At 43.0% G+C, this 17,500-nt stretch overlaps 1 protein-coding gene across 1 annotated transcript in view; it reads left to right on the top strand.

Moving 5' to 3' along the window:
- Positions 1 to 17,500, top strand: part of LOC125032780 (plasma membrane calcium-transporting ATPase 2-like) — a 75,338-nt gene that overhangs the window by 50,192 nt on the left and 7,646 nt on the right. The window contains 12 exon segments of the mRNA XM_047624132.1: positions 1,134 to 1,336; positions 2,062 to 2,210; positions 2,499 to 2,834; positions 3,337 to 3,499; positions 4,165 to 4,242; positions 4,244 to 4,270; positions 5,386 to 5,565; positions 7,812 to 8,006; positions 9,721 to 9,927; positions 11,068 to 11,266; positions 12,382 to 12,593; positions 13,329 to 13,480. Of these exon segments, the coding sequence (XP_047480088.1) occupies positions 1,134 to 1,336; positions 2,062 to 2,210; positions 2,499 to 2,834; positions 3,337 to 3,499; positions 4,165 to 4,242; positions 4,244 to 4,270; positions 5,386 to 5,565; positions 7,812 to 8,006; positions 9,721 to 9,927; positions 11,068 to 11,266; positions 12,382 to 12,593; positions 13,329 to 13,480 (2,101 nt within the window).

Genomic DNA, 17,500 nt, shown 5'->3' with positions numbered 1-17,500 from the left:
TAAACATCTCTCCAGCATTAGCATGATAGGTTTCAGTGACATAATGAATATCGTTTTGCATTGGTTATGCTGTGTAGTCTGGGCCTCGTGCAGGTTGCCATGGTTACGAAAGGCTTATGCAAGCAAGAAATGCGAAGGTGCTTTATCGCGTATAATCATCATCATTGCTTTTCTCATTATCATTAAAGTGTCTTTAATGCCTTTAACCTTGATACATACCAGTGTCGAAATCAATTCTAATTTGCAGTTACGTCCAGTGATATATTGCTTGAAGAAAGTTTGTTTGTTACGATTGAATAGCAGCTATGGTTGTTTTTCACTCTGGAATTTTCATTGGAGTGTGATGAGTTGATGATTGGGTGTCGTTTTCATTTGTTAATTTGATATTTATCCCTTTCCTCTTTTCGTTTTCCTCTTCTTCTCTTCTCTCTCTTCTTCATAATGTGTATCTCCCTTTTCCTTCCTGTCTTTATCTTTCTCTCATTTCTGCTAACTTGCCTGTTCCTTTGCCTTTTTCTTCGTGTCTTCTTTCTCCTCCTTCTTCTTTCGCTTCTTCTTCTTCTTCTTCTTCTTCTGGTCCTCGTCCTTACCTCGTCCTCTCCCTCCTCCGCTTTCTCGTCCTCACATCCCATCCCTCTTCCTATAATTCTGTTTTCTCTACACCCCTTTCTTCTCCTATTTTCTCCCGTCTCTTTCTCCCCCTCACCTCCATCTCCTCCTCCTCTCTTACTCCCCCTTCTCCTTCTCCTCCCTCACCTCCCTTCCTTCGGTCTCTTCCTCCCTCTTCCTTCCTCTCCTCCCTTCCTCCCTCTTCCTCCTCCATCTTCTCGTCCTCCTTCTCCCTCTCTTATTAATCCTTTCCAATACTTCCTCCTCCCTCATATCCTTCCCTTCCTCATCTTCCTCTTCCTCCCTTCCTCACCAACCATCCATTCTCATTCTTCCTCTTCCTTCTCCTTCCTCCCTCTCTCCTCAACTATTTCTCCTCCTTCTTCCTCTTCCTCCTTCTTCCTCCTTCCTCCCTCTCTCCTCAACCATTTCTCCTCCTTCTTCCTCTTCCCCTCCCTTCCTCCTTCCTCCCTCTTTTCTCAACCATCTTTTCTTCCTCCTACCCCCCCCACCCCCACCAACAGGCTCAGCCATCGCAATCCTGACCATCATCATCCTGGTCGTGAAATTCAGCGTCAAGACCTACGTGATGGACGGTCTCCCCTTCAGCATCCGCCACATGAACACCTTCGTCCACCACTTCATCATCGGCGTCACGGTGCTGGTGGTGGCCGTGCCTGAGGGCCTGCCGCTCGCCGTCACCATCTCGCTCGCCTTCTCTGTCAGGGTGAGTGGGTAGGGGAGGGGGAAGGGGGTGGGTGAAAGGGGTAGGGGAGGGGGAAGGGTGTGGGTGAAAGGGGTAGGGGAGGGGGAAGGGGGTGGGTGAAAGGGGTAGGGGAGGGGGAAGGGGGTGGGTGAAGGGGGGTCGGGGAAGGTGAAGGGGGACATGGGTGAGAGGATTGAGGAAGGTGAGTGAGAGGACGATCCGTAAGAGTGAGAGAGTCAAGGAGGGTAAAGAGGATAAGGAGAGTCAGGGAAAGTCAGGGAGAGTCAGGGAGAGTCAGGGAGAGTGTGGGGGGGTATGAGTGAGAGGGTTGAGGAGGGTGAGGGGGTAGGGCGGGAAGGTGAGTGGGAGGACGATCTCTTTGTCAGAGCGAGAGGAAAAAAGTGAACAGAAGAAAAAGATCAATGGGTGACAGAATGAAGGGACATTAAAAATACTATAATATGATATGATGAGAGAGAGAGAGAGAGAGAGAAAGAGAGAAAGAGAGAGAGAGAGAGAGAGAGAGAGAGAGAGAGAGAGAGAGAGAGAGAGAGAGAGAGAGAGAGAGAGAGAATGAGAAAGAGAAAGAGAAAGAGAAAAATAAAGAGAAAGAGAAAGAGTGAGACCCACGATAAGACCAATTTTGCCATACTTTAACTCTGCCTTCTCTAACGATGATGAAAACTTCAACAACTAACCAATCAAGCACTCCAATCGATTCCAACCCCCCCCTCCTCCTACCTCAGAAAATGATGAAGGACAACAACCTGGTGAGGCACCTGGACGCCTGCGAGACCATGGGCAACGCGACCACGATCTGCTCCGACAAGACGGGGACTCTCACGACCAACCGCATGACGGTCGTGGCGGCGCACATAGGGGGCCAGACGTATAAGTAAGCATATGTGTGCCTTTGTATATTGTCTGATTAGTCTGTTTATCTCCGTGTTTATCTGTATGTGTGTGTGTGTGTGTGTGTGTGTGTGTGTGTGTGTGTGTGTGTGTGTGTGTGTGTGTGTGTGTGTGTTCAGCCATTCATCTATCCATCAACAGTACATATGCGTGATAATCTGTATCTATAAAGAGCAAAGGCATACCGCCATGTCAACACTATGTCAGCAAAGACCTAAAAAAGTCAGAAGCGTAAATAAACGTTCACAAATCCCCTTTCTCTTCCGCCCAGAGCGCTCCCGACCTACGAAGTCCTTCCCGCCAACCTCGCCGAGCTCCTGGTCCTCGGGATCAGCGTCAACACCAACTACACGTCGAAGGTTGTTCCCTCCGAAGTGCCCGGCGACCTCCCCAAGCAGATCGGCAACAAGACGGAGTGCGCCCTGCTGGGTTTCGTGGGCGAGCTGGGCAAGAACTACCAGACGATTCGCAACCACTACCCGGAGGAGAAGTTCGTCAAGGTGTACACTTTCAACTCGGCGAGGAAGTCCATGTCCACGGTGATCTCCCTCGGGGTCGGCGGCTTCAGGCTCTTCACCAAAGGGGCGTCAGAGATCGTGGTGAAGAAGTGAGTAGGCTTTTTTCTCGGCTGTTTTTTGTGCGTTTTGTTTTCTTGGGTGTGTTTTGAGTGTGAGGAATGGGTGGATTTGGAGATGGATAGAAAAGCGAGGATAAGTGTAATTTAGGGTGCGTAGATAGATTAATGGGTAAGAGAAGGAATTGGTGAGTGAAATGAGAGAGGGATATATCAACTCACCTTCAACGGAGATATAAAAATGAAATAACGTGAAATACAACATACACACGCAAACACACCCACATAAAAATTCACACACACATACACATATACAACCCCACTCCACACCCACACACATACAAACACCCACATACCCCCCACCCCCACATACACACATATAACCCCACTCCTCATACACGCACATACAAACACCCACACTCCCCCCTCCACACACACAAACACCCACACACACCACCGACCCACCCTACAAACCCACAAACCCACCCACGCAACCACCCTACAGCCACTCACCTACAGCCTGCCAACCCAACAGGTGCGCTTACGTCCTGAACGAGAAGGGCGAAGTCGAGACGCTCTCCGTCGAAGACCAGAAGAAGATCGAGGTTGACGTCATCGATCGCTTGGCGTCCGAAGGGCTGAGGACGATCGGTCTCGCCTACAAGGACTTCGTGCCCTACCACGCCGAGCTCAGTCAGGTCAGGCCGGAAGGATGGTGGTGGTGGTGATGGTGATAGTGATAGTGGTGGTGATGATGATGATGATTGTGGTGATGATAGTGGTGATGGTGGTGGTGATGATGATGATTGTGATGATAGTGGTGATGGTGGTGGTGATATTGGTGGTGGTGATGTGATGATAGTGGTAATGATGATACTGACAATGTTTATGATAATGATAATGATGATAGTGATGGTGCTAATAATGATGATGATAATGATGATAATGATACTGATGATGACGATAGTGATAGTGCTAATAATGATGCTATTAATGTTGATAATGATACTGATGATGATGATGGTGATAGTGCTAATAATGATACTGATAATGTTGATGATAATGATAATGATTGATGATGATAGTGCTAATAATGATAACAACGACAGTAATGGTATGAACAATAGTAACAATAACACTAATAGTAGTGGTAGTAGTAACAATGAAGATGCTAATAATGACTCTAATAATACTAATGACCATCATAATACCATCGTTATTATCACCACTATCTTTACTATTACTCAAATAAGAATTACCCTTATCGTCCTCGTCACGGCCATTATCACGAACCACCAACAATCACAACAAGGAAAATACCGACAAAATAGCCAAATAATCTCTCTCCTGGTTTTCCCCACAGGTAGAGATCGGCAGTTCTCCGCCTAACTGGGACGACATGGATGACACCGTGACCAATTTGACCTTACTGGCTATTTTAGGGCGTGGAAGACCCGGTCAGGCCAGAGGTGAGGTCAAACAGCTGTGAAAAAAGAAAAGAAAAAAAAGGGCGGGTTTTGTTGGAATATAGTGCGTGTGGCCAAGTAGCCGTGGAAGAAATCGGCGGGTTTGTCGGATCAGAAGAGTGGGTGTAGTGTGGTATATATGTATATTTATAAGAGAATATATGTATATATATATCATATATGCATATATATATATAATATATGTATATATATGTGTGTGCGTGTGTGTGTGTGTGTGTGTGTGTGTGTGTGTGTGTGTGTGTGTGTGTGTGTGTGTGTGTGTGTGTGTGTGTGCATACATATATACATATATATATATATATATATGATAACCACTCTACCGTGTTGATACTATGATAGAAACAAAACACACTACTTGATAATGAGACATCAGTTTCGAAATCCAGGAGGATTTCGAAACTGTTGTCTCATTATCAGTAAATCTAGCTTGTTATGTGGTAATTGTAGGGATGATATGTTTTGGTGTATCGTAGTGTTGCCATGAAGTTGGATATGTAAGTGGTAATTGTTAATTAGAGGTTATGGTAATAATGACGAACGACAGATGAATTTAGATTTGATGAAAAAGTGATAAAAAAGTTTTCTCCCTCAAAACCTCTTCAGTGGAACCCAGAAAAAACACCATACATTTACTTCTCTAAACCTCACTCCACTTCCAGTATCTATCTAGCAAAATCCCACTCCAACTCCCACCAACTCCTCCATCACCCCCCTCCCCCCCATACACACAAACGCGCGCAAAGCCCCATCACCCCTCCTCTCAACTCGCAACTCCAAACCCTCACTCCTTCATCAACTCCCTCACTCCCTCATCAACTCCCTCACTCCCTCATCAACTCCCTCACTCCCTCATAAACTCCCTCACTCCCTCATAAACACCCTCACTCCCTCATCAGCTCTCTCACTCCCTCATTAACTCCCTCTCTGCCTCATTACCTCCCTCACTTCTTCATTAACTCCCTCACTCCCTCGTCAACTCCCTCTCTGCCTCATGAACTCACTCACTCCACTCCCTCTTCAGCTACCTCACCCCCTCATTCATTCATCAGCTCCCTCACCCCTTACACCCCACTCACCAGCCCGGTCCCCCCCCGCAGGTGCCCGAAGCGATCCACCTGTGCCAGCGAGCGGGCATCACCGTCCGAATGGTCACCGGAGACAACATCAACACAGCGCGTTCGATCGCCACCAAATGCGGCATTCTCGCTGCCAATGACACCGGCTTCGTCTTAGATAGCAAGGAGTTCAACCAGAAGATCCGGGACGAGAAAGGCGAGGTAAGGGTTTCGGAGGAAGGTGGAGAGATGGAGAGGTGGAGGGGCGGGTGGGGGGTTTGGGGAAGGAAGGGGGGGATAAGGGTGGGGGAAGAAGGGAGGGTGAGGAGGATGGGGAGGGGAGGAGGGAGGGAAGGAGTGAGGGAGGGGGAGGGAAGGAAGGAGGGAGGGAGGAAAAATACGGGTAAGGAGGAGGTTGAGGGAGGGGGAGGGAAGGAAGGAGGGAGGGAGGGAAATACGGGTAGGGAGGAGGTTGAGGGAACAAAGGAATGAACATAGGACATAGGGAGGAAAGGGTTGGAGTGTGGAAGAGGCCGAGGACGGCGAGGGATAGGGTGAAGGAGGGAAAGAAGGAAGGAAGTGGAGGAGGGGAGAGGAAAAGAGGTAAGAAGAGTGAGAGCAAGAGAAGAGGAGTGAGGGATGGAGGAAATGAAGGCGAAGGAATGTTTGTGTGCTTTTGCGTGTATGCGGGTCATTGGATGTGTTCTTGCTTGTTTTGTTAATGTTTAAACGGGACACGCGTTTATATGTGTCAATATGGAACACATAAACAGTGAGCGTATGTTTGTTTTGAGTGCGTGCGTCTGTCTGTGTCTGCATGCGGCCCTATATATACGAGGCATAACATAAATACAGCGTATGTCTCCGTATGTGTAGCTGTGTACCCTTGCTTGCGTGTGTTGTACTATCCCTACAAAATCGAGACAGTGCATAAATACATTATGTGTTCTCGTGCGAATATCATGTTCTTAGGAATGTTTCGATCTTACAAACTAAATTCTTAATTCACTACATTAACCCTGGTAAGATCCAGTTCCAGCATGATATCAAACACTGGTATTAATCCTAATATTATATATTAATTTTATAGTTCTGACATCAAGGTCATTACCAAAGAGGAGGGAAGGAAAAGGGAGGGGAGGGAAGGGGAGGGATGGGGAGGGAAGGGGAGGGATAGGGAGGGATGGGGAGGGAAGGGGAGGGAAGGGGAGGGAAGGGGAGAGTAGGAGAGGGAAGGAGAGGGAAGGGGAGGAATATGGAGGTAAGGGGAGGGAAGGAGAGGGAAGGAGAGGGAAGGGGAGGAAAAGGGAGGTAAGGGGAGGGAAGGAGAGGAAAGGGGAAGGAAGGAGAGGGAAGGGGAGGGAGCAAGGAGATGGAGAGAGAAGGGATAGGGAGAAGGAGGGAAGGGTAGAAGGGAGAGGGATGGATGAGAGGGATGAGAGGGGGAGGGGGAAAGAGGAGAGGGAGGGGAGGGGAAAGGGACAGGGTGAGGGAGAGAGTGAAAGTGGGAATGGGAATGGGAATGGGAATGGGAATGGGAATGGGAATGGGAATGGGAATGGGAATGCGAGAGAGAGAGAGAGATGAGAGAGAGAGAGAGAGAGAGAGAGAGAGAGAGAGAAAGAAAGAAAGAAAGAGAGAGAGAGAGAAAGAGAGAAAGATAGAGAAAGAAAAAAGAGAAAGTGAAATCCATTTCCCCACACCTTAAACCAACATAAAAATATACGATTACAAAATAACCATTAGCTACGATTGTTACTAATTACACCAAGATCACTAACAACCAATCAACAACGCAGTAGTAATAAGTTGATACTAAGAAATTCAAATAACATCAATTAGATAGTAATAATAACTCGTTAGTAATAATAACTTGGAGGTCTAATTAGCAGTCTAAGGAGAAATAACAATTGATTCCAAGAAATTGCCCATGTTTGTTAGCTTTTGGTTCCTTTTCCTCAATTGTTTGTTGTGTTAAAGTGTGTTGATGGATTAGGCATGGAGTACGCACGAAAATATGACGTCATGAATTGAAAAAAGAAGAAGGAGTGAGGGTTATTTTAAACAAAGAAAAATAAAGCAAATTAGAAAAAAAACAGCGTATACAGTAATTTGCACAAAAAATGGATAACAAAATAAGCAAAAATAAGCTACAAATCAAATGACACTATGCCCTCCTTCTCCCCCCCCCCCCCAAAAAAAAAAAAAAAAAACTAACAAATACCCTTCCCTTCTTTCCTCCCTCCCATCCTATTTTTTCCCCATCCCCCCTTCCTTCCCCCTTCCTGCCCTCTTTCCCTCCCTCCCCTCCTATCTTTTTTCCCTCCCTCCCTCCCATCCAATCTTTTTTTACCCTCCCTCCCTTTCTATCTTTTTCCCCTCCCTCCCTCCCCTCCTATCTGTTTCCCTTCCCTCCCTCCCTCCTTTCCCCTTCCCTCCTTCCCCCACTCCCTTCCTCCCACCCACAGGTCTCCCAAGAAATGTTCGACCAGGTGTGGCCTCGTCTCCGCGTGCTGGCCAGGTCGTCGCCGCAGGACAAGTACATCCTGGTGAAGGGCCTGATTGCCTCCAAGGCCACACCCACCAGGCAGGTCGTGGCGGTGACCGGAGACGGAACCAACGACGGGCCGGCGCTCAAAATGGCCGACGTCGGCTTCGCTATGGTGAGCGCCGGTGCTTTTCATGTCGTTATGTGTGTATACATACGTACGCACACACACGGGAACACGTACATGCAGAAACACATATATACGTACGGAAACACACACACACAAACGCACACAGAATTACACTCTTTTTATTGGCTATTTTCCACCCTTTTCTTCTTATCATACTCATCCTCACCATCATCACCACCGTCACCATCATCACCACCGTCACCATCATCACCACCGTCACCATCATCACCACCGTCACCATCATCACCACCGTCACCATCATCACCACCGTCACCATCACCATCACCTTCACCATCACCATCATCATTATCATTATTCCTCTTCCTTCTCCCTTCATCATTTCTATGGCTGACTCACAATCTATATACATCTACATCTATTCGTTTAACTATATTTCTATCTATCTATATCTACTATTTTTACCTCAGTCCGCTAGGCACGTTATCAAGGCCCCTCTCGTCTCTATCAAATAATCATATGTTATTAAGTTGCTTCTATTTTTATGAAGCGAGTTACAGAGACGTATTTATAGAGTGGGAAAGCACCATTAACATGTTATAATTATTTATTAATCTACTTGAAATAAGAGTGCAACAGCTGAATTGTTCATTCGTCACTTGGTATTTTATAACGTCGTCGGAGATCATTTTAATTATGAACAGCATAATTTAACGTTATTAACTTGGTGCACTTATGTTTTTTTGTTTTTTTCTGAGCTTTCGTCTCTGAATTGAATTGCCTCTGGAATCGACTATCACCAGGAAATTATCTTTATATTTTAGCCATCTATCATCATATATTCATCTTCATTTAACTGATTAACTTTTTAATGGACTCTCATTATAGTATCTTAATTTTATAATTTCTCTAACGTCACGTTATCTTGTTTTGATCAGCTTTTTAATCCTCTTTCATCACAATATTTATTTTCCTTCAGTCAGCTCTTTAAATGTGATTCATATCATTACCTTACTCTAATAACCTCTTTAATAAGATCACACTCTTGCCTCGTTATCTTACTCTTAAAATCTAAATCATTATTTTAGACTAACAATCAATCACCTTCCACCTCATGATCTTAATCTAATAACCTCTTTAATGATCTCACATCGTAATTTTGAACTAAGTATCTCCTTAATCCTCTCTCACCTCATTAACTTAACCCAACTGGCCCGGATTTATGTTGTTTTTGGGGAATTTTGTTACCTACAGATGGCTCCACATGTGCTCAGCCGGCAAGGAGTCTATCAGTAGCCCTAGTGACCGATCCTGATTTCCCCATTCCTTGAATTGGCGGGAAAATGTGTTTTCTTTCTAATACAGTTGATATCGATACTGTTATTGTTATTATTGATGTTATGATTATTAATTTGTTATAAAAATCTCGATAACATTTAAGACAATGAAATAATGCATAAGGCCCTTTCCAAAAGTCGAGGAAATGGGTAAACAGCTGAGATAAGTAGGACTAATAACTGACTTCATGGTGACTAAGCACTTGTAGAGCCATCTATGTGCAAATACAATAAATGAACTTGTATTTCAGTGGGCATGGCATGTATTCTTGTCATACGTGCCGATTGGGTTCTAATAAGCTATTCAATCATCTCTCACATCATAATCTTTATGTAATGAGCTCTTTAATCATCAACTATTACTTTAATCCAACCATTCTTTTAACCGAGCGTCTCCTCCATAGGGCATCACGGGGACAGACGTCGCCAAGGAAGCCTGTGACATCGTTCTAACTGACGACAATTTCACCTCTATCGTCAAGGCTGTCATGTGGGGAAGAAACGTTTATGACTCCATCGCCAAATTCCTTCAGTTCCAACTGACTGTCAACGTTGTGGCTGTCACTATTGCCTTCGTCAGCATATGTATCATTAGTGATACGCCGCTGAAGGTAAGGGGAGGGGAATGTGTTGTTTGTTTGTTGGTTTATTAAGTTGTGTGTATGTGTGTACAGGGGGAGGGATTCGGTGTTTTTTTTCAGGATTCTATCTTTCTTTTCTTTCTTTCTCTCTCTCTCTCTCTCTCTCTCTCTCTCTCTCTCTCTCTCTCTCTCTCTCTCTCTCTCTCTCTCTCTCTCTCTCTCTCTCCCTCTCTCTCTCTCTCTCTTTCTCCCTCCCTTCCACCCCCTCTCTCTCTCCTTTTCTTTCTTTTGTCTTTCTGTCTGTCTCTACTTCTGTCTCTCTCTTCCTTCTTCCCCTTTTCATCTTCATCCACTCCTATCTTCTTTCTCTTTTTCTCTCCCTCCTCTAAACCAATTTATCTCTTTATTTATCCAACTAGATCTCTCTATCTACATACCAGTCTCTCTAACTATATATATTTCAGCCCATAACCCCGATATTTGAACGAATTAACAGGTTACCACAGGATCCAATTCCTTCTGTCCTTCTCGCCGCTCCGCCAATAATTCGATCCTAATCACAACCTTGACGGTGGCCGATAAAAGGATCCTATTATCGGTTTACTTATAGTTATAGACAGAGGGGGATTTGTGACACGTGAGGACAGGGTTCGTGCTCGTCAGGGGCGAGTGGAAGCGTTCTAATGGATTTTTGCTTCTGTTCTGCTTCTAGTTTGTCTGGCTGGGCGGCTGGTTGGCTGGCTGGCTGTCAGTCAGTTAGCAATCAGTCAGTTAGTCAATCAATTAATAAATCAGTCAGTTTGTGTCTGTCTCCCCGCTCTCTGCCTCTGTCTGTCTGTGCCTTCTCTCTCTCTCTCTCTCTCTCACTCTCTCTCTCTCTCTCTCTCTCTCTCTCTCTCTCTCTCTCTCTCTCTCTCTCTCTCTCTCTCTCTCTCTCTCTCCCTCCCTCCCTCCCCCCCTCTCTCCCTCCCTCCCTCCCTCTCTCAGTCACTCCCTCCCTCTCTCAGTCACCCCCCCCCCTCCCGTCCCTTGACTCATCCATTCTCCTAACACTCCCTCCATTTCTCCCTTTCACATTCCTTTCCTCCGTTGCCTTACCGCTCCCCCATTCCCCCGCCCTACCCCATCCACCCACCTCACAGACTCCCTCGTCTCCTCCCTTTCCCACAGACGGTGCAGATGCTGTGGGTCAACCTCATCATGGACACCCTCGCCTCCCTCGCCTTGGCCACGGAGCCTCCCTCCCGCTCGCTCCTCCACCGCAAGCCGTACGGAAGGACGAAGGCCCTCGTGTCAGGGGTCATGCTGAGGAACATCCTGGGTCAGGCGGTGTTCATGATCCTCGTCATCTTCCTGTTGCTCTTTTACGGTGAGGCGTTATTTATTCATATATTTTTTATGCATTGTTATTGTTATTATTTTAATGTTGCATGTTTGGAGTTTTGATTTAGGTGTTTATTGATAAGGGTAGACGATCTGCCATAAGGTTATATTCATTAATAATTACACTGGAGGTTGCAAGAGTTACCGTGTTGATGTCTGTCATTAATATAACTTAACAAAGCTATCGACCGGAATGGGTCGAAGTGGGAACCGAAAATCAGCCCAAACGACGTCTTATCAAATTCATCCCGTTTTTCAATATCGTTTTACGGCCATGGTCAATAACAGATTGCACTTTTCATGGTTCGCCAGCGTGAAACCTGTTTTGATCCGGTCGTTCGGCGTTTCGAGCTCGCCGGAGTACGAATAGGAACGAAGCATGCGGCGCCTTTTAAAACAGTTAGCTTGTATTGTTATCGGGAGGAACTGAAAGATTGAACAGTGTGGATTCCGGAACATTCCAGGAGGATCGATCCGGTTTGGTGATTCAGTCTCAAAGCGTAGAAACACCGGCTATTCATAATCTAACAGTTCAATGATATAAGCATCTATAAAAGTGTATATTGGCATAACATATATATATATATCCATCTATCTATCTGTATATATATATATATATATATATATATATATTTACACACACACACACACACACACACACACACACACACACACAATCTGCCTATACATCTTCCTGTCTCTCTCTCTCTCTCTCTCCATCTCTCTCTCTCTTTCTCTCCATCTCTCTCTCTCTCTCTCTCTCTCTCTCTCTCTCTCTCTCTCTCTCTCTCTCTCTCTCTCTCTCTCTCTCTCTCTCTCTCTCTCTTGCTCTCTCTCTATCTTGCTCTCTCTCTCTCTCTCTCTCTCTCTCTCTCTCTCTCTCTCTCTCTCTCTCTCTCTCTCTCTCTCTCTCTCTCTCTCTTGCTCTCTCTCTCTCTCTCTCTCTCTCTCTCTCTCTCTCTCTCTCTCTCTCTCTCTCTCTCTCTCTCTCTCTCTCTCTCTCTCTCTCTCTCGCAATCTGCCTATACATCCCTCTGTCTATCTCATAACTCTCATCACATTCCGAAGAACCAATCCACCTGACCCGCTGCTTACATCCAGGTCACATACTGGTCGACATCGAAGACGGCCTCTACGCAGAACTGGGCGAACCTCCCTCGCAACACTTCACGCTTGTCTTCAACACGTTCGTTATGATGACGCTCTTTAACGAGGTCAACGCCCGGAAGATCCACGGAGAGCATAACGTCTTCGAAGGCATTACCAAGAACCCGCTTTTCTATTGCATCTGGTTCGTCACTTTCGGTGCTCAGGTGGGATATTTTCATTGTTTTGTTTTTGTTTTATTTTCTTGGGTTGATTCTGTTTTTTTTTGTTCGTTTTGGTTTAAAAAAAATATATATGGTTTAGGACAGAGCTATTCAATTATTATGAGCAAAGGCCCAGTTAGACAAATATATTCAGAGGTCCGGATAAATATTTGACATGCAGTCATGAAAATAAAACCAGCATTAGTAAGTTAAATACATAGGTAAGATAGACCGCTACAGTCAGTCGAGGCAGGACCTTCATTTTATTTAATTATATATTTCTTCCTCCTGGAGCCTGGGATCCCACTACAACACTCAGAAGGTCCAGTTGAGTAGCCAGTTGAGTAGCCCTGATAAATTGTCAGTTTTCACGGGTGTCTCGTGATAACAATAGACTCACGATTACAACTGTTATCATTGTCTTAATTGTTCAGGATAATTGTCTCTCGGTCGCAAACCGACACGCTTTTCAATAGTCACAAAACAGGTCCACGAATCAACCTAATCTCTATCCCCCACTAACTCTCTACCCGACCTCACCCCACCCATTTTTCGTTCTCTCTCTCTCTCTCTTTCTCTCTCTTTTCTCTCTCTCTCTCTCTCTCTCTCTCTCTCTCTCTCCCTCCCTCTCCCTCTCCCTCTCTATCCATTCCGCCTTCTCTTCCTCCCCTCCCTTCCCCACCCCTCCCCTTCCCTCTCCTCCCTCCTCCTGACCTCCAATCCCCCCCCCCCCCCCAGGTCGTCATCGTGCAGCTGGGCGGCCTCGCCTTCTCTACCTCGGCCCTCAACCTGGAACAGTGGCTCTGGAGTATTTTCTTCGGGATCATGACCCTCTTGTGGAGTCAGGTCGTCAACTCCATCTTCTCTGCTATCCACTACGGAAAGGGGAGGTAAGAAGGTGGGAGGGTGGAGGGAAACGTAATGGGGAAAAGGAATGGAAAAAGTGGGTTTTGGGATAGGGGAAGAGTGGGTGTAGGGATAGAGGAAGAAGATAGGATAGGTCGGTGATTTAAGGGAGGAATGTGCACTGGAGGAAAGGGTAGAATTTAATGTGTGTAGAATTTCCTTTTTTTACCTAAAATGTATATCATTTTGTACCTGATAATAAGCATTTAACTTTAACTTTACCAATTAGCTTTAACTGAATAGAATAATCATACTCTAATTTCATTACGGGTCCATATTTTTTTTTTTTTTTTTTTTTTTTTTTTTTTTTACATCAACAAGTAAATGCTAGTATTAAGCCAAATTTATTTCACCTTCCCTCATTATGAGAAAACTTCTTTCACAAAAATACATATTGTAAATATATCATTTGTGGTGAATCCCTGATGTAATATATCATGGCATAATGGTTATCATCATTAAATCATGGCTAATATGCATCAGACTATATTTTTGCATGCGGAGATAATGCGCATGTAGCTGCATTATTTTTCGATAGATTAGACGAATGTAATTTTGATATTCTTATTCATTGTCTGCACTTGAATGATTCTTATATGTCCACACTAGCAGAGGGAAACGCCATTATTTTATGGTGTTGCCTTTATTAAAAAAAAAATAATAATGTAGATATTTTTATATATCTTTTGCACACGTAGATTTATTTTTATTTTACTATTTATTATTTTTTAAGTAGATTTTTTTTTTTTCTGAATGGATATCAAAGAATGGGGAAACTTTTACAGCTCTGTCGGCTTCATCTACTCTTGCGATGTGGTGCTCTTTAAAGGTATCTTTGTAGCTGTGGTGAGGACAAGGATCACTTTATGGTTACGTAAGGTTTAAACACACACATACACATATACTCACACTCATATTCATACTTATACTCATACTCATACTTATACTTAAATTCACACTCATACTCGCATTCACACTCATACTCATACTCACGCTCACACTCATACTTATACTCATACTCATATTTATACTTACATTCACACTCATACTCGCATTCACACTCATACTTATATTCACACTCATACTCATACTCACGCTCACACTCATACTTATACTCATACTTATACTTACATTCACACTCATACTCGCATTCACACTCATACTCATACTCACACTCATACTCATACTCACGCTCACACTCATACTTATACTCATACTTACACTTACATTCACACTCATACTCATACTCACACTCATACTCACGCTCATACTCATACGCACACGCACACGCACACGCACACGCACACGCACACGCACACGCACACGCACACACACACACACACACACACACACACACACACACACACACACACACTCACACTCAAACTACACTCAAAGACCTGCACACCCAAACAATTTGATATGACCACTATCGTATTCTTTTGTAGAAATACGAAATGCTGAAAGAATTCAAGTTAATCACAAAAGCAAAACAATGTCAGTACTGCACAAATATGTTTAACTTGCAGATAACTTAAAAATGTGTAACTGTATAACTAATTTACGCCACTATTTCCAAATATATGAATATAATTTCAATATATATGTATGCATATATATATATATATATATTATATATATATGTATATGTATATATATATGTATATATGTGTATACATATACACATATGTATGTATATATATATGTATATATATATATATATATATATATATATATATATATATATATGTGTGTTTGTGTGTCTGTGTGTGTGTGTATGTGTATATATACACACACATATGTATATATATATGTATAAAAGGTATGAATGAGAATGAATATCTTCACAATACAAGAGATGTATCTCTTGTATTGTGAAGATATTCATTCTCATTCATACCTTTTATACATTTGTCAACATGAACGCGGTTCATATATATATATATATATATATATATATATATAAATGTGTATGTGTGTGTGTGTGTGTGTGTGTGTGTGTGTGTGTGTGTGTGTGTGTGTGTGTGTGTGTTTATATGTATATAACATATATAGATGTATATATAACATATAGATTTATATAATATATATATATATATATATATATATATATTTATACATACATACATATACGTATGCACACAAACACGTGAGCGTGGGTATATAATGTATATATATATACATGTATATATACATATATGTGTATATAAATATAAATATATATTTATTTATCTACATATATATTTATAGACACTTACATACATACTGAGGTCGCTCATTTAAGGTTTCCTTGATTCCTTACTTGTAGAAGTCCGCAGGTGGCGTTTAAAGTCATGAAGTGACTCATCATCTTGGAAACGGCTGCCCTTCAAAAATGCCTTCATAGACGGAAAGAAGTGAAAGTCAGATGAAGGTCAGGAGAATGAGGAGGATGAGGAAGGAAGTCGTAGCCACAGGACCGCGCTTCCATCTGGGCGATGTGAGAGTTGTGAAGAGGGCTTTGTCTTGTAGGCAGCAAACACTTTTAGTCAACATTTCGCGCCTCTTGGTTTTGACAGCCTCCCTCAATTTCTGTAGCAGTGAAGCCTAGTCAGCTCCTGTACCTTCTGCTAGGAAATACATTGTTACTACTTCACGCTGATCCTCAAAGACTGTGAGGATGACCTGGCCCACCGAAGGTATGACATTTGCCTTTTTGAGGGATGGTGAGTCAAAGTGCTTCCATTGTTTGACTGGGTTTAAGATACTGGATCATAGTGATGGACCCAAACTTTACTATTCATAATTAGTCTGCTATTCCTTGGGGCAATGGACTCGTTCCTGCTTCTGGAAAGGTGTCAGTCGTCTGGGAACCCATCGAGCAGACAACTTTTGCATATGCAGATGGTCATGAATGACTTTGTCCACAGGCCCAACAATCTTGACATATAGGGCTAGCTGACGAATAGTAAAAAGACGACCTTTCAAAGGGCTGTCTGTGTCTCTACCTGATAGGTGATGTCCTCAAAATCGCAGACTGGGGTCGCCTGGGATAGGAGCCGTTTCCACAGATCTCCGACCACACCATAACTGCCGATGCCAATATTTAACAACATCAATGGAGCATCTTCCCCATAAGTTGCTCGCATGTCATCAAACGTCTCTCGTGGTGTGCGTCCAGTCAAGTATAAAAACTTGATCACTGTTCGATACTCCACGGGTTCCATTTTCACACCTTACTGCACCTCCACCGATGTTACAGAAGGCCTGTATGAGTTAAGGACCGCGCATCAACACTTAACCTATAACGATGTGTATCATTATGGATGTGAAATATCAGCCTCCTAGGAGAAGCGGAAGTGGATAATGAGAAATCTTAAATGAGCGCCCCTCGTGTGTGTGTGTGTGTGTGTGTGTGTGTGTGTGTGTGTGTGTGTGTGTGTGTGTGTGTGTGTGTGTGTGTACGTGTCTGTGTGGGTATATATATATTTATATATATACGTTTATAAATAGAAAAATAAATAGATAGATAGACAGATAGATACTTACATATAGGCATATATATACATATATATATACACATATATATACATACATATATATATATACATACATACATATATATTTACATTTATATATACATTATATATACATATATGCATATATACACACATATACACACTTTCATATATATACACATACATATATATATACACATACATATATTTAGATATATATACATATATATATACACACACACACACACATCTTCACAATACAATATATATATATATATATATATATACATATATCCACACATATTTATACATACACATATATATGTATATATATACACATGAATATATTATCTATCTGTCTATATATATATGTATATATATATATATATATATATATATATATGTACACACACACACACACAGATATATAAACATATATATACATATATATATAAATATATATATATATATATATATATATATATATGTATTTGACCGATTTCGATC

Source organism: Penaeus chinensis, chromosome 15, assembly GCF_019202785.1.
Source record: "Penaeus chinensis breed Huanghai No. 1 chromosome 15, ASM1920278v2, whole genome shotgun sequence".
NCBI classification, from domain to species: Eukaryota; Metazoa; Arthropoda; class Malacostraca; order Decapoda; family Penaeidae; genus Penaeus; species Penaeus chinensis.
The sequence above is the reverse complement of the archived record's forward strand: the minus strand, read 5'-3'. Positions and strand labels throughout refer to the sequence as shown.